Source organism: Leucoraja erinacea, unplaced genomic scaffold (genome assembly GCF_028641065.1).
Source record: "Leucoraja erinacea ecotype New England unplaced genomic scaffold, Leri_hhj_1 Leri_190S, whole genome shotgun sequence".
NCBI classification, from domain to species: domain Eukaryota; kingdom Metazoa; phylum Chordata; class Chondrichthyes; order Rajiformes; family Rajidae; genus Leucoraja; species Leucoraja erinaceus.
In genome coordinates, this window is record NW_026576091.1 from 61,128 (window position 1) to 86,190 (window position 25,063).

The 25,063-nt window shown below is 46.0% G+C and overlaps 1 protein-coding gene across 1 annotated transcript in view; it reads right to left on the bottom strand.

Moving 5' to 3' along the window:
* LOC129716224 (remodeling and spacing factor 1-like) overlaps positions 1-25,063 on the bottom strand; it is a 97,530-nt gene that overhangs the window by 11,101 nt on the left and 61,366 nt on the right. The window contains exons 8-14 of the mRNA XM_055666094.1: positions 24,946-25,050; positions 20,961-21,040; positions 16,173-16,227; positions 12,576-12,661; positions 9,660-9,727; positions 6,020-6,227; positions 354-547 (exon numbers count right to left, since the gene is read on the bottom strand). Coding sequence (XP_055522069.1) covers positions 354-547; positions 6,020-6,227; positions 9,660-9,727; positions 12,576-12,661; positions 16,173-16,227; positions 20,961-21,040; positions 24,946-25,050 — 796 coding nt within the window. The remainder of the gene's footprint in view (positions 1-353; positions 548-6,019; positions 6,228-9,659; positions 9,728-12,575; positions 12,662-16,172; positions 16,228-20,960; positions 21,041-24,945; positions 25,051-25,063) is intronic.

A 25,063-nucleotide genomic window follows, 5' to 3' on the forward strand; every position in this document is an offset into this window, starting at 1 on the left:
TCTGTTTCTTGTTTTTTGTACTAAATTATATGTATGCACTGAGTACGAGCTGCTTTTAATCTCATTGTACATGTATAGTGACAATAAATGGCATATCTATATCTATCTATCTATTTTAAATGTTGGTATATTAGCATTTTTCCAAAATTTAAGTATTGTCTGGACCTTGAGTCCGAAATAAAATTTATTAATATTATTATTGTTATTATCATCATCTATCTTCGGTTGACCTATTCCGTTGTGCTGCAGCAAACAAGAATGTCATTGTTCTATCTGGTACTTGACACTTTCCACACATAACAGCTTTACACAAGTTGAAGGGAGTCGGGAAAGGGAAATGGGACATTGTGCACCTGCTCGTTCATCTTCGTCCTCTTCATCCTCGTCTGAATACCGCTTCACCTCTCTCCCTCGTAACCTCCGACTCCGCCTCATGGGCTCGGTATACTTGTGATGTCTTCCTCGCCGGGGGATGTCAAAACCATCCTCGTCGTTTGACCCGGGGTCTGCCTCGCTGTCCCGCTCAGAGATCTCAAACTCTTCCTCGCTGCCGAATGCAAAAACAATTTTAAAATGACTTCCCTTTACATTAACGTTGAAGGAAGAACTGCAGACGCTGGAAAAATCGAAGGTAGACAAAAACGCTGGAGGAACTCAGCGGGTGAGGCAGCATCTATGGAGCGAAGGAATAGGTGACGTTTCGGGTCGAGACCCTTCTTCAGACCAGTCTGAAGAAGCTGCCTCACCTGCTGAGTTTCTCCAACATCTTTGTCTACCTACGTCACCTGGCGACAACTACGACAGCGCCTACGTCAGAAGTCAAGCTACGCTCATTGGCGTCAAACCCACTGTCGCTGACTGACCCCCACACCCGTCTGAAGAAGGGTTTCGACCCGAAACGTCACCTATTCCTTCGCTATAGATGCTGCCTCACCCGCTGAGTTTATCTAGCATTTTTGTCTTAGAGGTAGAGGTAGAATTAGGCCATTCAGCCCATCAAGTCTACTCCGCCATTCAATCATGGCTGATCTATCTCTCCCTCCTAACCCCATTACTCCTAACCCTCCTAACGTGTTCCCAGCTTCAGGTTCCTGGGGGTCAACATCTCCGATGACCTCTCTTGGACCCACAGTACCTCAACTGGTCAAGAAGGCTCACCAGCGTCCCTTCTTCCTGAGGAGACGGAAGAAGGTCCATCTGTCTCCTCAGATTCTGGCGAACTTCTACCGCTGCACCATCGAGAGCATCCTTACCAACTGTATCACAGTATGGTATGGCCACTGCTCTGTCTCCGACCGGAAAGCATTGCAGAGGGCGGTGAAAATTGCCCAATGCATCACCGGTTCCTCACTCCCCTCCATTGAGTCTGTCCAAAGCAAGCGTTGTCTGCGGAGGGCGTTCAGCATCGCCAAGGACTGCTCTCACCCCAACCATAGACTGTTTACCCTCCTCCCATCCGGGAGGTGCTACAGGTCTCTCTGTTGCCGGACCAGCAGGTCCAGGAACAGCTTCTTCCCTGCGGCTGTTACACTACTCAACAACGTACCTCGGTGACTGCCAAGGGAGTCTTCCAGGGAGATGCTCTTCCAGGGAGATGCTAACTGCATTTCGTTGTCTCTGTACTGTACACTGCACAATAACGATTAAAGTTGAATCTGAATCTGAATCGGATTATTCTCCTGCCTCCCCCCCCATAACCTCTGACATCCGTACTAATCAAGAATCTATTTATCTCTGCCTTAAAAATATCCACTGACTTGGCCTCCACAGCCGTCTGTGGCAAAGAATTCCACAGATTCACCACCCTGGATCATGTTCATTCAGCACTGTGAACTGAGATTCCAAGGATGTGTACTTTTAATTAGTAAATTGAGTCTGAAGAAGGGTCTCAACCCGAAACGTCACCCATTCCTTCGCTCCATAGACGCTGCCTCACCCGCTGAGTTTCTCCAGCATTTTTATCTACCTTCGATTGTTCCAGCATCTGCAGTTCCTTCTTCAACATTGAATTAGTAAATGGTGATTTAATCCAGCTTTCACATTAAAAACATTTCTACTGCAAATAATTAGTGAAGCAGAGTGGAAACAGGCTCCTTGGCCCAACATGTCCATCTGCCTGCATTTAATCCATGCCTCTATTTCCCCATATCCCTTGATTAGACCAAAGAGCGTAGCTTTAGGATAAGAGGTGTAAAGTTTAAAGGAGATGTGCGGGGCAAGTGTTTTTACACAGAGGGTGGTGGATGCCTGGAACATGCTGCGGTGGTCTCTCCATCTGGGGTTCTGAAGAAGGGGTTTGACCCGTAAAATCACCTATTCCTTTTCCCCAGAGATGCTGTCTGGCCCGCTGAGTTACACCAGCTTATTGTATCGGTCACCCATCTACACTAGTCCCACCTGCCCGCGTTTGGTCCATATCCCTCCTACCCTGTCCTGGCTGTGTACCTGTCCAAATGTTTCTCAAACGTTGTGATAGTACCTGCCTCAACTACCTCCTCTGGCAGCTCATTCCATCTACCCACCATCCTTTGTGTAAAAAAAGTTATGCTCAGGTTCCTATAAAATCTTTTCCCCCCCTCACCTTAAACTGATGTCCCCTGGTTCTCAATTCCCCTACTCTGGACAAGAGACTCTGCGTTTACCCAATCCTTGTATGTGAACACTTGGCCTATAAACGTGCTTACTTACTTACTTTATTCCTCTCACAATAGACAATAGACGATAGACAATAGATGCAGGAGTAGTGTGTTCAATGTGATCATGGCTGATCATCCCCAATCAGTACCCCGTTCCTGCCTTCTCCCCATATCCTCTGACTCCGCTATATTTAAGAGCCCTATCTAGCTCTCTCTTGAAAGTATCCCTCTCATCCTTCTAAATCAATAAGATACCCTCTCATCCTTCTAAACTCCAGAGTGTACAAGCCCAGCCGCTCCATTCTCTCAGCATATGATAGTTCCGCCATCCCTGGAATTAACCTTGTAAACCTACGCTGCACTCCCTCAATAGTAAGAATGTCCTTCCTCAAATTAGAGGACCAAAACTGCACATAATACTCCAGATTTGGTCTCACTAGGGCTCTGTACAGCTGCAGAAGGACCTCTTTGCTCCTATATTCGACCTCTTGTTATAAAGGCCAACATGCCATTCGCTTTCTTCACTGCCTGCTGTACCTGCATGCTTACTTTCATAGACTGATGAACAAGGACCCGCAGATCCCGTTGTACTTCCTCTTTTCCCAAGTTGACACCATTTAGATAGTAATCTGCCTTCCTGTTTTTGTTACCAAAGTGGATAACCTCTCATTTATCCACATTAAACTTAATCTGCCATGCATCTGCCCACTCCCCCAACCTGTTCAAGTCACCCTGCATTCTCGTAGCATCCTCCTCACAGTTCACACTGCCACCTAGCTTTGTGTCATCTGCAAATTTGCTAATGTTACTTTGAATCCCTTCATCCAAATCATTAACGTATATTGTAAATAGCTGCGGTCCCAGCACCGGGCCTTGCGGTACCTCACTAGTCACTGCCTGCCATTCTGAAAGGGACCCGTTAATCCCTACTCTTTGTTTCCTGTTTGCCAACCACTTCTCTATCCATGTCACCCCTCATCCTCTTGCGCTCCAGGGAATAAACCCCCAGCCTGCTCAACCTCTCCCTATAACTCAGGCCCTCGGTGTCCTGGTGGCAGGGTGGCACAGCTGCTGCCTCACAGTTCCAGGGACCCTAGTTCAACCCTGACCTCGGCTACTGCCTGTGAAGAGTTTGCACGTTCTTCCCCTGGCTGTGTGGGGGTTACTTCCAGTCGCTCCCAATTCCTCCCCCATCTCAAAGACGTGTCGGTTTGTAGGTTAATTGGCCTCTGTAAATTGCCCGAGTGTGTATGGAATGGGTGTGAAAGTGGAATAGCAAAGAACTAGTGTGAACGGGTGATCGATGATCTGCATGGACTCGGTGGGCCGAAGGGCCTGTTTTCATTCATTCAATCAACCAAAATCAATTAATAAAATAATGATTGGGCAATGTAGAGGAGGGAAATGAATCTCTGGAATTCTCTGCCCCAATGGGTAGTTGATATCAGATCAATAGAAGTAATTAAGCAGGAGATAAGTAAATATTTGAAAGATTGAAAAGCTTTCCACCCAGCGGGGATGCCTTGAAATTGAATCGAAAGATACATCATAGAAACAGGCCCTTCGGCCCACCGAGTCCATGCCCATCATCTATCACCCGTTCACGCTAGTTTTATGCTATCCCACTTTTGCATCCGCTCCCTGCACACTAGGGACAATTTACCGAGGGCTAATTAACCTGCAAACCGGCACGTGTTTGGGACGTGTGAGGAAACCGGAGCGCCTGGCGCTCAATGCTAGCAGGTGGGGCTAGTGTAACTTGGACATTGTTGGCCGGTGTGGGCAAGTTGGGCACGTTTCCACACTGTATCACTCTATGACCTGGCGAAAACCCACGCGGTCCTAGAGCGCGCAGACAGCACACGAGGTCAGGAGTGAACACGGGCTTTTGGCGCTGTGAGGCAGTAGCTCCACAGGCTGCGCTACTGTGCTTGTGGGTCGACACAAAATGCTGGAGTAACTCAGCGGGGCAGGCGGCATATCTGGCGAGAAGGAATGGGTGGTGCTCCGGGTTGAGAAGAATGAATGAATACATTTATTGGCCAAGTAAATGTGAGGTTATCCATTTTGGTGGCAAAAACAGGAAAGCAGACTATTATCTAAATGGTGGCCGACTAGGAAAAGGGGAGATGCAGCGAGACCTGGGTGTCATGGTACACCAGTCATTGAAAGTAAGCATGCAGGTGCAGCAGGCAGTGAAGAAAGCGAATGGTATGTTAGCTTTCATAGGAAAAGGATTTGAGTATAGGAGCAGGGAGGTTCTACTGCAGTTGTACAGGGTCTTGGTGAGACCACACCTGGAGTATTGTGTAGTTTGCCAGCGCCCGCCCGGGGCTCCAACAACAAGACCCGGAGCGCGGCCTTGCATCACCCGGCGCGGCGTTAATGGCCGCGGGACAATGGTTATCGCCCGCCGGGGGCTCTGACTTTGACTCTGACATCGGGGGGAGAGGGAAGTGCAGGGGAGAGATACGTTTTTTTTTGCCTTCCATCACAGCGAGGTGGAGATGCGCTGTGATGGATGTCTGTGTAAATTGTGTTGTGTCTTGGGTCTTTTTTTTCTTGTATGTATGACTGCAGAAACAACATTTCACTTGAGCCTCTATGAGGTTCAAGTGAGAAATAAATTGTATTGTATTGTATTGTAGTTTTGGTCTCCAAATCTGAGGAAGGACGTTATTGCCATAGAGGGAGTGCAGAGAAGGTTCACCAGACTGATTCCTGGGATGTCAGGACTGCCTTATGAAGAAAGACTGGATAGACTTGGTTTATACTCTCTAGAATTTAGGAGATTGAGAGGGGATCTTATAGAAACTTACAAAATTCTTAAGGGGTTGGACAGGCTAGATGCAGGAAGATAGCTCTCGATGTGGGGGAAGTCCAGGACAAGGGGTCACAGCTTAAGGATAAGGGGGGAATCCTTTAAAACCGAGATGAGAAGAACATTTTTCACAGAGAGAGTGGTGAATCTCTGGAACTCTCTGCCACAGAGGGTACTCGAGGCCAGTTCATTGGCTATATTTAAGAGGGAGTTAGATATGGCCCTTGAGGCTAAGGGGATCAGAGGGTATGGAGAGAAGGCAGGTACGGGATACTGAGTTGGATGATCAGCCATGATCATATTGAATGGCGGTGCAGGCTCGAAGGGCCGAATGGCCTACTCCTGCACCTAATTTCTATGTTTCTAAGTATTCACATGTGAATACGTTTATTGACCAAGAAGGGTCTCGACCCGAAAAGTCGCCCATTCCTTCTCTCCAGTGATACTGCCTGTCCCGCTGAGTTACTCCACCATTTTGCGACTACCTCCGATTTAAACCAGCATCTGCAGATCCTTCCTACACTACTGTGCTGTGGGGATGTTTGTGGAGAAAATGCTTCACCTTTCACTTATTTTGAACTCCTCCTCGCTCTCTTCATTCTCAAGTGTGCTATCGCTGTCCAGGTCATTCAGTCTTCGCCTTTTCTTGCGCCTGCAGGCAGCTTCCCGTAATGGCCGCTTATTGTCTTTCGCCTCTGCGAGTATGGTGGAGATATCTTTCCCAAGTGATTGTCCAGTGATGTTGGCCATGTCTTTGCCTCTTCCAGAACCTAAAGAAAAGGAGTAGCGAAAATAAGCATATGAGGATTGGTTACATGTCTCTGGATGAAGGCAGAGTCTCTTCTTTTTGTATGGGTTGGGTAGATTTTCTTCTGCAATAACAGGAAATAAATTCAAATTGAAGGTGTAATATAGTTATTTTTATTTCTTTTAAATACAATAGACAATAGATGCAGGAGTAGGCCATTCGGCCCATCGAGCCAGCACCGCCATTCAATGTGATCATGGCTGATCATCCCCAATCGGTACCCCATTCCTGCCTTCTCCCCATATACCCTGACTCCGCTATCTTTAAGAGTCCTATCTAGCTCTCTCTTGAAAGTATCCAGAGAATCGGCCTCCACCGCCCTCTGAGGCAGAGAATTCCACAGACTTCACAACTCTCTGTGAGAAAAAGTGTTTCCTCATCTCCGTTCTAAATGGCTTACTCCTTATTCTTAAACTGTGGCCGCTGGTTCTGGACTCCCCCAACATTGGGAACATGCTTCCTGCCTCTAGCGTGTCCAAACCCTGAATAATCTTATATGTTTCAATGAGATCGCCTCTCATCCTTCTAAATTCCAGAGTATACAAGCACAGCTGCTCCATTCTCTCAACATATGACAGTCCCGCCTTCCCGGAATTAACCTTGTAAACCTACACTGCACTCCCTCAATAACAAGAATGTCCTTTCCCAAATTAGGGGACAAAACTGCACACAATACTCCAGATGTGGTCTCACCAGGGCCCTATACAACTGCTCTCTTTGCTCCTACACTCAGTTCCTCTTGTTATAAAGGCCAACATGCCATTCGCTTTCTTCACTGCCTGCTGTAGGTCTGCTCTGCAGAATACTAACACACACATGCAACACATAATTCTGATATATAATCCAGTCCGGGTTTTACCATACAGTCACCATATATTACTAGCGCTTCCAGACACTAGCGGGTAGTCGGGATGAAGTCACAGTGGTGACAACTTGTAGTGTAACTTTATTATATGCTAATAAACTTGTTGGATTGCTACTTGGAGTATTTGTTAATAGCTCTACACCAGAGAATATAGGTTTAAGGTGGGGGAGGGAAAGATTTAATAGGAATCCGAGCAGTAACTAGTTCATGCAAAGGGTAGTTGAGGCAGATGCTATCACAACATTTAAGGAACATTTAGACAGGTACATGGATAGGTCAAGTTTAGAGGGATATGGGCCAAACGCAGGCAGGTGGGAATCGTGTAGAAGGGACATATTGGCCGGTGTGGGCAAGTTGTGTCGTCGGCCCTGATGCCAAGCTGCAAGACTCAATAACTCAGAAGTTGAGAGGCAATTGTTGGGGTTTCACACAGTGCTGGAGGAACTCTGCAGGTCAAGTGGAGGGAGGAGACAGGCGACGTTTCAGGTCGGGACTTCTTCTGACCGATAGTAGTCGGAGGGAAAAAACTGGGGGTAGGGCAAAACAAGTGACAGGTGGACACAGGTGAGGGGGGTGATTGGCAGATGGGTTGGACTAAGTGACAGAGGATGGAGATGAAAAGGAGACAAAAAGGGTGTCAGGGAAGGAGAGGTCAGATGAGAAGAGAAGAAGAGGAGTGAAATGTAACCCTGGGGGGGGAAGGGTATGGAAGGAAGGGGGATAGAAGATAGGGGAGTGAGGGGGAAATGAAAGAAAATGAAGGGGATTGCAAATGAGTGTACGGAGAATGGACCAGGGAGGGTGGGAGATAGTGAAATAGGTGGGGGCGGGGTGCATAGGGAAGACAGAGGGAGTAGGGGGTTATTCCTTGAAATTGGAGTAGTCAATGTTCACCTTTGGGTTGCAAGTTACCTCTCTGGGAAAAAAAGAATGGGTTAAGGGCCTGTCCCACTTAGGCTATATTTAGGCAACTGTCATAGTCATAGCAGGTCGCTGAAAAACCAGCGACTGGAGCCCCCTTCGACATAAAGTTTGAAATAGAATCATTACTTTAACAAAAGAAAAGTCAGCCCCGGCAACAACTTACATCACCTGGCGACAGCCATCGTTAACCTGGCGACAACCTGCGTTCAACTTTAAGAAAGAACTGCAGATGCTGGAAAAATTGAAGGTAGACAAAAATTGCGGAGAAACTCGGCAGGTGAGGCAGCATCTATGGAGCGAAGGAATGGGTGACGTTTCGGCTCGAGACGCTTCGTCAGACGAGTCTGAAGATGCTGCCTCACCCGCTGAATTTCTCCAGCATTTTTGTCTACCTACCTTAACCTGGCGTCAACTACGACAACACCTACGTCAGGAGAAGTCAAGCTACGCTCATTGGCGTCAAACCCACTGTCGCTGACCTACTCCGAAAAATTTTCAACGTTGAAAATCCAGAGGCGATCAGAAAGACGCTACAACTCTTTGGGCGATTGAGGAGAGAGACTGCTAACAATCATACAGGCAACAGCCTAGTTGCCTGTAGTCGCCTAAAAAAATGCCTATGGGATAGGCCTCTCAGGAGAAAAAGAATGGGTAACATTTTGGGTCGGATCCCTTCTTCAGACTCTTTAGTCTGACGAGGGCATCTGACCTGAAACGTCACCGATTCTTTTTCTCCAGAGATGCTGCCTGACCCACTGATATACTCCAGTATACTCCAAGCCGCTGAGAAGGATCTCCCGATGCCGGAGCACCATCACCCGGCGAGAAGGGACGAAACATCGGGCCCCATAGCGACGACTGTGGAGGCCTCAATAGGCCTGACTATGGGTGGACAAGGTGATGGAGACTAGACTAGTGGGAACCATTGTGGGGGGAAGTTTTTATGTTTTATGTTTTTTAATTTTATTTTAATTTTATTATTTATTTCGAACAGAATAAAAGAATAAAAAGCAAGTGTGAAACAGCACACAAAAAACAAAACAAAAATATTTATAATGTGATGTTCCTGCACCTAATTTTTCTATATTAATGTGCCGCAATGGCAACTTGAATTTCACTACACAAATTGGTGTGTGTGACAATAAATAAACCGTAGAACCTTACAACCTTTATTTTGTATCCATCTTCGATATAAACCAGCATCAGTTCCTTCCTACACACCAAGTTTGGCCAACCTCTCCTAACAGCAAATCCCTCTAAACCCAGGCAGCATTCTGGTAAACCTCTTCTGTATCCTCTCCAAATCGTCCATATCCTTCCTGTAATGGAGCAACCAGAACTGCACACAATCGTCCAAATAAGGTCATAAGTGATGGGAGCAGAATTAGGCCCATTCGGCTCATCAAGTCTACTCCGCCTTCGATCACGGCTGATCTATCTCTCCCTCCTAACCTCATTCTCCTGCCTTCTCTCCACAACCTCTGACACCCGATGCGGACTAATCAAACCCCTACGCGGCAAGTAAAACAATTGCTTACTTGCCCGCTGTATCTGCACAGTACATTTAAACGTGAAAGACTTTCAAACAGTGAACGTGGTTCTGACCTTTGCCCTCTGCCTCCTGTATGTCTTCGTGAATTGCTTCATCGATTGCGTCATCAAATTCGTCGAACCTGCAGAAGAAAGGCTCGCACTGAAGCTTACCGTCTGAACTGGTCATAAATCCACAGCTCGACCCAGCAACGTCTCAGGTTATGAGAGCAAAGGGCGACAAGGTGGCGCAGCGGTAGAGTTGCTGCCTTACAACCATCGCGGCGCCGGAGACCCGGGTTCGATCCCGACCACGGGTGCTGTCTGTACAGAGTTTGTACGTTCTCCCTGTGACCGCGTGGATTTTCTCCGGGTGCTCCAGATCCCCCCCCCCCCCCCCCCCCCCCACACCCCCACCCCAAAGACGTACAGGTCTGAGGATTCATAGTCTTGGAATAATTATAAATTATCCTCAGTGAGTGTAGGATACGTACAGGGATCGTTGGTCGGTGCGGACTAGGTGGGCCAAGGGGCCATGTAGGGGCTTGCTAGTTAGGTACTGTTAGTATATTATAGCCGTGTCCATATATTTCTAGCTGGATCTTTTTTGTAAGCTTATGGGTGGGATTTGATATATAGAAGTGTGTGTCTACATCTGAGGAGGCTAGCGTAGCCACAGAGAGTGGGCAGTCAGTTTGGCCTCGAGGGATGGAAGAGACAAAGGTTTTTACCCCACGACACGGATGAAAGTTAGTAAGAACGAAAAGCTACAATTTGTATTGGAATAAGAAATACTTCATACGAATCACTTCTTTGTTTGTGCTACTGTAATAGAGGACCAATTTGGTATTTTGTTGGTTCACATGCTTGATCAATGGTGTTTTATCATTAATGTTTTATTATTATTAATGTTTTCTGAGTCATCCGTAACTGTCACTGTATGTCATGTTGTTACTTGTAGGCGGAGCACCAAGGCAAATTCCATGTATGTGAATACATGGCCAAAAAACTTACTTACTAATGCCCCTGTCCCACTTAGGAAACCTGAACGGAAACCTCTGGAGACTTTGCGCCCCACCCAAGGTTTCCGTGCGGTTCCCGGAGGTTTTTGTCAGTCTCCCTACCTGCCTCCACTACCTGCAACCTCCGGCAACCACCTGCAACCTCCGGGAACCGCACGGAAACCTTGGGTGGGGCGCAAAGTCTCCAGAGGTTTCCGTTCAGGTTTCCTAAGTGGGACAGGGGCATTACTTAATCAAGAAATAATGACTGAAAGATTGTTTTTTTACTATCTGCGAGTGCGTAAGCTGTATCTCTTCTACATCTCCGAGTAGCAATGGCAATCAAAAGTTGGTCATTGGAAAGTTAAGAAATTGCCGATACAGGCCAGTTTCCGCGCTGTATCTCTAAAACTGAACAGTAATTGTCTTATGCTGAGTATTTAATGTGCCCATTCAGAGGGGAGGCAGTCCATGAAATTGACCAGTGTAATGGGGAAACAAGTTGCATGTCGGATCTAAGGCAGAGATCTCTCTGCCGCAGCTCCGCAGTGCTTTTGCACAGCTAAACATCCCCAGTGTACCCAGTGTGTCAAAGCAGCCCCCTCCCAAGTTAATTATCCAAATCTTTGCATTGATTTAGACTTTTGGACTTTGGAGATGAATCACGGAAACGGGCCCTTCGGCCCACCGAGTCCGCGCCGACCAGTGATCACCGCGTACGCTAACAGTATCCTACATACTACAGAATAGTGAACGGCTTAAGAGTGGATGTGGAGAGGATGACTCCTCTAGTGAGAGTGTCTCGGACTAGTCATACATAACATCTCAGAATTCAAGAACGTTATTTTAGGAAGGAGATGAGGAGCAATTTTTTTAGTCAGCGGGTGTTGAATCTGTGGAATTCTTTGCCAGTCTGCTGTGGAGGCCAAGTCAGTGGATATTTTTAAAGCAGAGACAGATATGATATGATATGATGGAACTATTTTTCTGAGGAGGGAAATGGTCTTCCATTGCAGAGATAGATAGATTCCTGATCAGTACGGGAAATGGAGAGAAGGCAGGAGAATGGGGTTAGGATTGAGAGATAGATCAGCCATGATTGAATGGCGGAGTAGACTTGATGGGCCGAATGGCCTGAATTCTACTCCTATTCCTTATGGCCTTATGACACGAGGAACAATTTTCAACTGAAGCCAATTAACTTACAAATCTGCACGTTTTTAGAGTGTAGGAGCGCCCGGGTGAAGTGCAAACTCCGTAGAGACAGCACACAAGGCCAGGATCAAACCCGGGTCACTGCGTCTACCCGCTGCGCCACTGCGTCGCCCTTAATGGACCCGAATTCGGGACAGAGTCTGAGATCACTCAATTTTGTGGTACAGAGTGGATTTACTAGCAAAGATCCTATAGCGAGCAAAATAGATCACTCGACGAAAAAGACGAAGTACGGTCATGGGCAGATTCATGGGTAATTTTCGGCCCCATTTCCGTAACCGGCTTCTGTCTCCGCCTCCGCACCAAAGATCCCACCAGAGCGGAGCAAAGATAACTAGTGCGGAGACGGAAGCCGGTTACAGTAACATCCTCGTAAAACTAAAAAGTTATTTGGTAAAAATATTCTCCTCATTTTCAGAATTTTAATTTATTAACACAAACTGTTCCCCCGCAACGTTAATTACACTGCGGGTCTGGTCGGGTTACGGAAATGGATGGAAAAAAAGGCCCACGTTCCGCTCCGTTGCGTACTACACGTCAGCCCATTGCATTTAGCAGGAGTGGTCTACTCCGCTATAGGATCTTTGGTTACTAGGTGGGAAGTACCTGGAGTTATCAGGTGGGAAATACCTGGAGTTATCAGGTGGGAATTACCTTGACTGCCATCAGCTCCTTCAAGCACCGATGATGATGATGATGATGATTCTTTATTGATATGACATATGATGATACACTCTGCGGTAAATGACGTTTGCACAAGCATTGAAAACCGTACCTATAATTAATGGATCTCCTTGTTCGTCCTGATCGCCTTTCCAAGGATTTCAGGTCTTTTATTTCCGGTTCTTCTGGTACTAAGTCCTGAGAGAAGTTAAAAAACAAATAAAACATCTTGCAGGAATGAGTTTTTATGTTGGTCACGCACATCCATTACAGCGTTCACACGGGATTCATGGCCCTTTCCAGCTGCGTACGGCAGCATCCTCCACGCCTGGAAGAACGTAAACTAGAGGACTTTCTATAGAGCATTCCCTCTGTCCCTTCAACTCCCCAATCAATTTCTTCACCAACCCCCTCAACACCCACTCCCATCCTGACACGATCCCCCTCCCCCTTCCTCACTTTACCAGATGCTGGAGTAACTCAGAGGGTCGGGAGAACATGGATAGGTGACGTTTCCGGTCGGGAGCCTTCTTCAGACCCGACCCGACCCATCGCTTTTCCATTTTCGCCAAGGAAGCTGCCTGACCTGCTAAGTTACTCCAGCATTTTGTGCCTGTCTTTGGTAGAAACCAGCTCATGCAGTTCATTATCATTACATCCCTTCCTCTCTTAGTCAGACTGTGCTGTAAACATCAGCAAGCTAATAAACATTTCAGACAAGCCTGAGCTTGTCCAGACATCTTTTTATTCGCCTACACATACAGCATGGGGAAAAGGCCCTTTGGCCCATCGTCATGTCAGCCCTCAACCACCCATTTACACTAATCCCAAATTTATAGGCCTAAATGTGCAGAGTGTAGATGGAGCACCATGGCAACTCGGGCCGAAGGGCCTGTTTCTGTGCTATATTCATTTTCCTCTGGGAGCTACTAATTTTTTTTTAAATGTGTTATGTAGCTATATAATCATCTACTAACCATTTTGGATGAACTTAGAAAATACACAGCGCGATACTGAGAAAATGTTCTTGTTCCTGTTAACTGTTTAATTTTAAGTCAAAATTAAATCCCTCTCCTTCATCTGACCATTTGCGCACTGTCAGTAGTAAAGGGCCTGTCCCACTTGGGCGACATTATCGGCGATAGCCTGAAAAGAGGCTGTCGCGGCGTGGCGTGGGGTGGCGCATGTAGTGACGCGCGGTGCCTCCCTGTCGCCCCTGGATTTTGGAATGTTCAGGCGACATCTGGGTGCTTCATCATGTCATGCTCCCTGTCACACGCTGGCGTACGCTGTCCTGCGGGTGACGCTCAGTGACGCGGATAGACAAAGCGCCGACTTTCAAAACTTTTTATTTAAGAAGGAACTGCAGATGCTGGAAAATCGAAGGTACACAAAAAATGCTGGAGAAACTCAGCTGGTGAGGCAGCATCCATGGAGCGGAAATAGGCGGCGTTTCAGGTCGAGACCCTTCTTCAGACCCTTTTAGATTATTTGGCTGAAGATAGCCAGGGGCTAAGTCCCATAAAGAATGAAAAGTACAAAAGTACATAAATGATGTTCTTTCTAGTGTGGTGAAAAAATAAAGATCTTTTTGTCTTGTCGAAGTTTACTGGAGTTGATGTAAATTGTAATGTTATTGTCAGATCTGACAATTGTTGTTGAATAACATTTTTGCTTCAGTATGATGGTCTTTGAAATATGCCGTTAAATATATACAGTTACTTTTGTTGAAGTTAAACCTTTCTTATCAAACGAATTGTTGTTTCTCAATATAATGTTATTTTTAAGCCACGCTGACATTAAATAAACAATTTATTTCTTAAAAAGTTATTGGTTCTTAGATTTATTGTAGATTAGTTCATTTACAATGTGATTATACTTCAGTGTAATCTTCATGTGTTGTGAAGGCAGGAGATGTCAGTCACTGGCGCCCACAGTCGTCAAAAAAAAATCGCAAAGTGGGATAGGACCTTAATACTTAAAACTTTTTTCTTTAACCTTTAGACAATAGACAATAGGTGCAGGAGGAGTAGGTCATTCGGCCTTTTGAGCCAGCACCGCCATTCAATGTGATCATGGCTGATCGTCCACAATCAGTACCCCGTTCCTGCCTTCTTCCCATATCCCCTGACTCCGCTATCTTTAAGACCTTCATCTAGCTCTCTCTTGAAAGCATCCAGAGCTTTAAACTTCAGAATTCAGACACAAAGTTTTAAAATTGAGTTATATTACACTGAGACAGGCTCTTCAGCCCAAGATGTCCCGTCTATGCTTGTCCTACAAGCCAGCGTTTGGCCCATGTTCCTCGAAACCGTTCCTATCCTTATAGAAACATAGAAAAATAGATGCAGGAGTAGGCCATTCGGCCCTTCAAGCCAGCACCACCATTCACTATGATCATGGCTGATCATCCACAATCAGTACCCCGTTCCTGCTTCCTCCCCATATCCCTTGATTCCGTTTGCCCTAAGAGCTAAATCCAATTCTCTCTTGAAAACATCCAGTGAATTGGCCTCCACTGCCTTCTGTGGCAGAGAATTCCAGATTCACAACTCTCTGGGTGAACATGTTTTTCCTCATCTCAGTCCTAAATGGCCTACCCTTTACTCTAGGTGCTGTCTCACCAAGGCTCTATACAACTGCTGTAAGGCCTCTTTGCTCCTAAACACAAATCCTCTTGCAATGAAGGCCAACATGCCATTAGCTTTCTTCACTGCCTGCTGTACCTACGTGCTTACTTTCAGTGACTGATGTACAAGCCCACACAGGTCTTGTTGCACCTCCCCTTTTCCTAATCTGACACTATTCAGATAATAATCTGCCTTCCTGTTCTTGCCACCAGAGTGGCTAACCTCACATTTACCCACATTATAGTGCATCTGCCCACATCCAACCTATCCAAGTCACCCTGCAGCCTTTTAACATCCTCATCGCAGCTTTGTGTCATCCGCAAATTTGGAGATGTCACATTTAAGGGCCTGTCCCACGTAGGCGATTTTTTTAGGCAACTACAGGCGACTGCCGAAAAAATTTAAACATGTTGAAAAGTTTTCGGTGACAGTGGCGACAACATTTGCTGTCGTAGGTTGTTGTAGGTTGGCGTAGGTGCTGTCGTAGGTTGTCGCCAGGTGTCGTAGGTGCCTAAAGAGTCACCTAAGTGGAAAAGGTCCTTCAATTTCCTTGTCTAAATCATTAATATATATTGTAAGGAACTAGGGTCCCAGCACCGAGCCTTGTGGCACCCCCACTAGTCGCTGCATACCTGCCCGGGACTTTTAAATATTGTTACATGTTCCCGATGTTGGGGGAGTCCAGTACCAGGGGCCACAGTTTTAGAATAAGGGGTAAACCATTTAGAACGGAGACGAGGAAACACTTTTTCTCACAGAGAGTTGTGAGTCTGTGGCATTCCCTGCCTCAGATGGCGGTGGAGACCGGTTCTTGGTAAACTTTCAAGAGAGAGCTAGATAGGGCTCTTAAAGATAGCGGAGTCAGGGAATATGGGGAGGAGGCAGGAACAGGTAACTGATTGTGGATGATCAGCCACGTTCACATTGAATGGCGGTGCTGGCTTGAAGGGCCGAATGGCCTACTCCTGCACCTTCTGTCTATTACTCAAGATTCTAACTCAGAATATTTTTCCAAGTACAAAGTAATTCATATATTTTGGAAATAATACCAGGTCTTTCCATACTTAAAATATACTTACTTTTGGAGTAATGATATTTTCAACATTAATTCCCACAAACGCCAGCCTCTCTTTCCTGCAATGGAAAGTGCGTCAATTTTAGCATTGTGTCATATTAAAATCCAGTTCCAATCAACATTTTGTAAACCATGTTTTTAAATAAACTCTGAATCACTGAAGGACAATACCAAGTTTGTAAGGACTTAAAGGAAGGGAATGTTTAGCATTTGAAAAGGTCTGCACAATCAGTGCAAAAACTGGAAGTATTTTACTCCAAAGCATTAAAGTTACTTTTGTTCAGTTTGGTTTCGAGATACAGCGTGGAAACAGCTCCCTAGGACCCAACGTGTCTGCGCCGACCATCGATCACCCCGTACACTAGCACCACCCTTCACGTCAAGGACAATTTACAGCAGCCAGTTAACCTACAAACCTGCACGATTTTGGAATGTGGGAGAAAGCCAGAGCACGCGGAGAAAACCCACACAAGTCACAGGGAGAACGTACAAACTCCGTAGACAGCACCCGTGGTCAGGATCGGTCCCATGACTCCGTGCTGTGAGGCCGCAACTCTACCACAGCGACTTGTATGATTATCTGCTCCCAGCACTCTGTGGTGTCACAGTGACTATTTCATTTCCAAATACAAATGGGGTAGATAATTGTGTAAGGCTACTGCTTTAACGGCGGTATACGGCTCATCATACCTGTACTATGAACTAATGCTGAGAACTACATTCTGCACTCTGTATCTTCCCCTTAGCTCTTCCTATTGTACTTGAGTTTGGCCTGATTGTGAACCTATGTAGTATTATTTGATCTGGTTGGATAGAATGCAAAACAAAGCGTTTCCCTGTGACTTTGGGAGAACTGGGGATGGGGACTGGACATTGTGCCTTCCCCCACAGTGGTATCCATTGTGGGGGGATGATTTTCTGTGTGTAATGTGATTACGTTAGTTTGTGTCCATGATGGCTGTCGGAAGGGAGAGTGGACGCTGGCGCGCTTTAGCTGCCGCTGCTCTCTCTTCACATTGTATTTTTGATTTTTTTGTCTTTGGAGTGAATTCTGTCTTTAATTTGTGTATTGGTGATGTCCTTATTATTTATTTTACTCCGACTATATGTTTTTTCTCTCTTGTTAATTTTCTGTAAGGTGTCCTTGAGACTTTGAAAGGCACTCGCATATAAAATTTATTATTATTATTATCTTAGTACATGTGTACAAAATAAACTTCAACCCAACTCTCAGAAAACAAGATATAATAGACAATAGGTACAGGAGTAGGCCATTCGGCCCCTTGAGCCAGCACCGATATTCAACGTGATCATAGCTGATCATCCACAATCAGTACCCCGTTCCTGCCTTCTCCCCATATCCCCTGACTCCACTATCTTTAAGAGCCCTATCCAGCTCTTTCTTGAAAGTTTACCGAGAACCGGCCTCCACCGCCCTCTGAGGCAGAGAATTCCACAGACTCACCACTCTCTGTGAGAAAAAGTGTTTCCTCGTCTCCGTTCTAAATGGCTTACCCCTTATTCTTAAACTGTGGCCCCTGGTTCTGGACTCCCCCAACATCGGGAACATGTTTTCTGCCTCTAGCGTGTCTAAACCGTTAATAATCTTGTATGTTTACCTGTCTTATATATCTTTACCTGTCTTTAATCTTGTATGTTGTCCTGTATACGCTGGAGTTTATAAGAATGAGGGGAGGGGTGGGGGGGGGACCTAATTGAAACATACAGCAGAGTGAAAGGCTTGGATAGAATGGACGTGAAGAGGATTTATCAATTAGTGGGAGAGTCTAGGACTAGAGATCATAAACTCAGAATTAATGGACGTTCTTTTAGGCAGGAGATGAGGAGAAATTTCTTTAGTCAGAGGGTGGTGAATCTGTGGAATTCTTTGACACAGACGGCTGTGGAGGCCAAGTCAGTGGATATTTTTAAGGCATAGATGGATAGATTCTTGATTGGTACGGGTGTCCGAGGCTATGGGAAGAAGGCAGGAGAATGGGGTTAGGAGGGAGAGATATATCAGCCATGATTGAATGGCGGAGTGGACTTGATGGGTTGAATGGCCTAATTCTGCTCCTCTGACTTGTGTCATCACTAAACCAGCATCTATAGTTCCTTCCGACACCCACACCATGGAAGTTCCAGCTTCAGCATGAGCATCCACAGTAGCACAACCCTCAGAAGATCTCTCAGCTCTCAGGCTGGGAACTATGCCAGGTTAAAGCTAGTGCAGGCAGGACAGGCCCCATTTACATGAGTCGGAGACACTGGCTCCCAGGGGTAAAGCCAAGTCATTACGTTCACTGCATTTTGTTATTTGTTGGAAATTTAACAGCGGGTTGTTTTAGCCTTTAAAATTCAGAGAATGGATATTTTTAAACATTTACTTGTTCATACCATCCTCATCGTTAGTAAGGGATAGGGGTACAGGCTGCTGGTAAAGAATAAAACAGCTCAGAAATGGTGTGGCATGGTGGTGCAGAGGTAGAGTTGTTGCCTTACAGCGCTTGCAGCGCCGGAGACCCGGGCTCGTTCCCGACTACGGGCGCTGCCTGCACGGAGGTTTCTACGTTCTCCCCGTGACCGCGTGGGTTTTCTCCGAGATCTTCGGTTTCCTCCCACACTCCAAAGACGTACAGGTTTATAGGTTAATTGGTTTGGTATATGTGTGAAATTGTCCCTAGTGTGTGTAGGTTAGTGTGCGGGGATCGCTGGTCGGTGCGTACAAAGGGCCTGTTTCCACGCTGTATCTCTACAGTGAGCTACACTAAAACCACTGCATCGACATAGTAAACAATTAACATAAAGACACTCCCATTCTCTCTTGGGCTCTAGATCGCAGCTCTGTGCAAGTGACAACACAATTGAGAGAGTGGTAAAGAAGGCCTATGGTATACTTGTCTTCTTAGGTTGGGGCATATGCGTACAAGGCTCAAGTTATGTCACAGTTCTATAACTTTGTGGTAGGAAGGAACTGCGGATCCTGGTTTACACGGAAGATGGACACAAAATGCTGAGAGTAACTCGGCGGGACAGGCAGCATCTCTGGAGAGAAGGAATGGGTGACAACTCATAGAAACATAGAAAATAGGTGCAGGAGTAGGCCATTCGGCCCATCGAGCCTGCACCGCCATTCAATATGATCATGGCTGATCAAGCAACTCAGTATCCTGTACCTGCCTTCTCTCCATACCCCCTGATCCCTTTAGCCAAAAGGGCCACATCTAACTCCCTCTTAAATATAGCCAATGAACTGGCCTCAACTACCTTCTGTGGCAGAGAGTTCCAATGTGAAAAATGTTTTTCTCATCTCGGTCCTAAAGGATTTCCCCCTTATCCTTAAACTGCGACCCCTTGTCCTGGACTTCCCCAACATCGGGAACAATCTTCCTGCATCTAGCCTGTCCAACCCCTTAAGAATTTTGTAAGTTTCTACAAGAACCCCCCTCAATCTACTAAATTCTAGCGAGTACAAGTCGAGTCTATCCAGTCTTTCTTCAGACGAAGGGTCTCGACCCGAAACGTCAGCCATTCCTTCTCTCCAGAGATGCTGCCTGTCCCACTGAGTTACTTCCAGCTTTTTGCGTCTATCTTCTAAAGTACTTTGCTTAAGGCTGTGTTTTGGTGCGCAGTTCTGGTCGCCCTATTCTAAGAGGTTTACTGGAAAGGCCAGTTCCTATTCCATGTAAAAACAAGTTACTGCAGATGTTGGTTCGCACAAAAGGGCACAAAGTTTTCGAGTAATTCAGTGAGTCAGGCAGCATCTCTGGATAACGGGAGACTAAGATCTGAAGAGGGGTCCTGACCCCACACGTCACTATTCATGTTCTCCAGAGATGCTGCCAGACTCCGTGAGTTACTCCAGCACTTTGTGTCCTTTTGTCCCCGTGCCAAACTGTTTATGAACTCCAAATTTCAACTGCAGGCACAAGCTCATCCAGATTCTCGACGACTCCCTCTCTCCCAACTCCAACCACACGGTGGGGCAGCGGTAGAGTTGCTGCCTCACCGCGCCAGAGACTCCTGTTCGACCCCGACTACGTGATGCTGTCTGTACGGAGTTTGCACGTTCTCCCAGGACCTGCGTGGGTTTACTCCAGAATCTCCGGTTTCCTCCCACATTCCAAGGACGTACAGGTTTGTACATTAATTGGCCTGGTATCATTGTACATTGCCCCTAATGGGTGTAGTGTAGCGTCAGTGTGGTCAGCAGAGAATCGGTGGGCCGAAGGGCCTGATTCCATGCTGTATCCCGAAACTAAACCAGAAAATAAACCACTCTTAACTTGACTCTTGACAAACCAAAGAGCCACAACAGTCGCAAAACCAAAAAGGTAGGAATAAATGAAATAAGGCAAGATTGAAGAACCAGGAACACCAGGGTAAATTCCAAGCAGACTGCGGCAAATTGCCTCACCCGATTTTGAATTGTAACAACAGCAGAAGGATTAAGCATTAAGAATAAGGAGTAAGCCATTTAGAACGGAGACGAGGAACTTTTTCTCACAGAGAGTGGCGAGTCTGTGGAATTCTCTGCCTCAGAGGGAAGTGGAGGCAGGTTCTCTTGATGCTTTCAAGAGAGAGCTAGATAGGGATCTTAAAAATAGCGGAGTCAGAGGATATGGGGAGAAGGCAGGAACGGGGCACTGATTGGGGATGATCAGCCACGATCACATTGAATGGCGTTGCTGGCTCGAAGGGCCGAATGGCCTACTCCTGCACCTATTGTCTATTGTGATAAGTAAAATTGCAAGCACGTCTCAAAAATGCAGGCCGGATTTTATTTTGTTACCTTCTCTCAGCTCTTTCCTTCTTTTTTATCATCATATCTATGTTTTCCAACTGTTCTTCTAGTTTGTCGCACAGAAATTTCTGCAGGCAAAGGAAATGAATGGAAAAAGAAAGTTTTAATTGCAGTCATACATTCAACCCCATTTACAGATGAATGCCGATTGCTCACCAGCATGCAACAAAAGCCTTTCACTGTACCTCGGCAGATGTGACAATAAACTAAACTCTTTCCATGACAAATATTTGCAGTGCGAAGCTCCCAGTGAGCTGTGGCCACACCTTTCTAGAAGGCTAGGTTCTCCACTACTTAGAAGGATGAGGGGGATCTCCTTAGAAGGATGAGGGGGAATCTTATAGAAACATATAAAATTATAAAAGAACTGGACAAGCTAGATGCAGGAAAAATGTTCCCAATGTTAGGCGAGTCCAGAACCAGGGGCCACAGTCTTAGAATAAAGGGGAGGCCATTTAAGAATGAGGTGAGACATTTTTTTTCACCCAGAGAGTTGTGTATTTGTGGAATTCCCTGCCACAGAGGGCAGTGGAGACCAAATCACTGGATGGATTTAAGAGAGAGTTAGATAGAGCTCTAGGGGCTAGTGGAGTCAAGGGATAAGGAGTAAGAATGAGGAGTAGGCCATTTAGAACGGAGACGAGGAAACAGTTTTTCTCACAGAGAGTTGTGAGTCTGTGGAATTCTCTGCCTCAGAGGGCGGTGGAGGTCGGTTCTCTGGATGCTTTCAAGAGAGACTTGGGGATATGGGGAGAAGGCAGAAACGGGGTACTGATTGGGGATGATCAGCCATGATCACATTGAATGGCGGTGTTGGCTCGAAGGGCCGAATGGCCACCTCCTGCACCTATTGTCTATAGTTCTATGTTTCTACTACGCCGTGGAACCGGGAACCCACCTGGAGACATCCAAGCCCCGTCTCCTGCACCATCCCCCCCCCCCCCCCCCCCATCTCCCGCTATGCCCCCTCATCTCCCCTCCCCCCCCCACCCCCCACCATCTCCTGCTCAACCCTGAAGACTATGAAGCGGGGAGGAGGGTGGAGGGAGTTGGCGACGGACACCGGAACAAGGGCCGTCTTCAAGATGGCGGCGGAAGGAGAGGATCAGTGTCGCCGTGGCAACGGGCCTTTAAGGCCAAGAAAATACTCTGCACTCTACAGAACTTTGAAACCTTGTGTAGGCGCCAGGAACGTGGCGACTCTGTGTGTGCGGTATCAGTGACGTCTAGGCAGAACAGTTTAACGAGTACTTTGGTTCTGTCTTCACTAGGGAAGACACAAACAATCTCCCGGAAATACTAGGGGACCGAGGATCTAGTGGGAGGGAGGAACTGAAGGGAATCCACATTAGTCAGGAAATGCTGTTAGGTAAACGGTTGGGATTGAAGGCAGATATATCCACAGAGCCTGATGGTCTGCATCTCAGAGTACTCAAGGAGGTGGCCCTAGAAATCGTGCATGCATTGGTGATCATTTACCAATGTTCTCTCGACTCTGGATCAGTTCCTGTGGACTGGAGGGTAGCCAATGTAACCCCACTTTTTAAGAAAGGAGGGAGAGAGAAAACGGGGAATTATTGACCAGTTAGCCTTACATCGGTAGTGGAGAAGATGCTGGAGTTGATTATTAAAGATGTTATAGCAGCGCATTTGGAAAGCAGTGATGGGATTGGTCCAAGTCAGCATGGATTTATGATGGGGAAATCATGCTTGACTAATCTTCTGTAATTTTTTGCGGATGTAACAAGTAGAATGGATAAGGGAGAGCCAGTGGATGTGGTGTATCTGGACTTTCAAAAAGCTTTTGACAATGTCCCACACAAGAGATTAGTGTGCAAAATTAGAGCACATGGTGGTAGGGGCAGGGTATTGACATGGATAGAGAACTGGTTGGCAGACAGGAAGCAAAGAGTAGGAATTAACGTGTCCTTTTCAGAATGGCAGGCAGTGACTAGTGGGGTGCCACAAGGCTCCGTGCTGGGATCCCAATTGTTTACAACATATATCAATGATTTAGACGAGGGAATAAAATGTAACATCTCTTTAAGTTTGCGGAGGACACAAAGCCGGGTGGCAGTGTGAGCTGCGATGAGGATGCTATGAGGCTGCAAGGTGACTTGGATAGGTTGGGTGTGTGAGTAAATGCATTATAATGTGGATCAAGGATAGTCCGAGGGTCACCAAAGAGGTAGATAGTAGTTCAGTAATGCTCTCCGGTTGTGGTAGAATGATTCTGTTTGCCTGATAACAGCTGGGAAGAATGTGATATGTTACATTGCTATGGAGTTGCGGCACCTGGCGGCAAGCTAGGGGCACAATGAACCCTCGGCTCTGGACCCCGACGTGATCCAGTGTAGTGGGGACTCGCAGGACTCCAGCTAAAAACCAAGCGGAACACAAGTTGTACGAACGAGACGTATTTAATTCTGTTACAGTACTGCTCCCTACTCCTCACTGGTCCACGGGCTTAAATACCCACTCAGGTAAAAACCCGGTGACTGGTGCCTCCCACACCGAGACGCCTCCTTCCAAAGCCGAGGGTTCGCTGTGCCCGTGGCTTGCCACCAGGTGCCGCCACAATGTGTACAGTTTTGGTCTCCTAATTTGTGGAAGGACATCCTTGTGATTGAGGCAGTGCAGCGTAGGTTCACGAAATTGATCCCTGGGATGACGGGACTGTCATATGAGGAAAGATTGAAAAGACTAGGCTTGTAATCACAGGAGTTTAGAAGGAGGTGGGGGGATCTTATAGAAACATATAAAATTATAAAAGGACTGGACCAGCTAGATGCAGGAAAAATGTTCCCAATGTTGGGGCGAGTCCAGAACCAGGGGCCACAGTCTTAGAATAAAGACTAAACTCCAGCGAGTACAGGCCTGGATAGAGTGGATGTGGTGAGGATGTGGATGAGGGGTACTGATTGGGGATGATCATCCATGATAACAGTGAATGACGGTGCTGGCTCGAAGGGGATGGTCATTTAACTGAGGTGAGCAAAAACTTTTTCACCCAGAGAGTTGTGAATTTATGGAATTCCCTGCCACAGAGGGCAGTGGAGGCCAAGTCACTGGATGGATTTAAGAGAGAGTTAGATGGAGCTCTAGGGGCTAGTGGAGTCAAGGGATATGGGGAGAAGGCAAGCACGGGTTATTGATGGGGACGATCAGCCACGATCACAATCTATTTATTTATTTATTTATTTAATTCTTTATTTCGAGCCGAATAAATGAATAAAAAGCAAGTGTGAAACAGCATACAAAAAAACAAAACAAGAATATTTATAAAGCGTCATAAACAATATCTATAAATAAATGAAATTGTATATGTCCGAAAAGGAGCAGGAAGAAGCTTATCAACTCCCACTCCTTATTCAACTGCTCATAATTATCTTATACAAATTTAGCAGCTATATGTACACCAGCAGCTATATGTACACCAAATTATTTACATTTATACACTAAACAAATATTTACAAAGCCATACAAGAAAGAGAGAAAAATAAAAAATAAAATAAAAACCCTTTATACAATATCTTAGTCAAATATTATACAAACAAAGCGTATAACAGTATAAACCTAAATTAACCAAATTAGATCTGAAATAAACTTAATAAAAAAAATTTATAATTATCACTATACAAATCTTAGTCATATATATACAAAAAAAACCCTCCACTATACAGTATCTTATAATCACCCATCCCAATACAATCAGTATATACAATCAGTATAAAATATCCCCACTGACAATCACCTATCCTCATCCCAATATCCTTTTAAAAAAGTGTTTTTGTACCTTTTTAAACAGAATTATGTTTGTGAACAATGAATGGTGGTGCTGGCTCGAAGGGCCGAATGGCCTCATCCTGCATCTATTTTCTATGTTTCTATGTTTCTAATGGAGAGAATGGATGCTAACGGAGGCCTCACGCAAATTCTAATTCTTGTCCCTCATACAGTGGCAGATACTTACATGTTGGCAAGGAGGGCAGAACCATTCACCATCTGGGATGGTCATCAGCGGAGGCCGAAGGCATGCTGTATGGTAGCCGCTGTCGCAGAAGTCACACAACAGAATCTTGGAGAAAGAA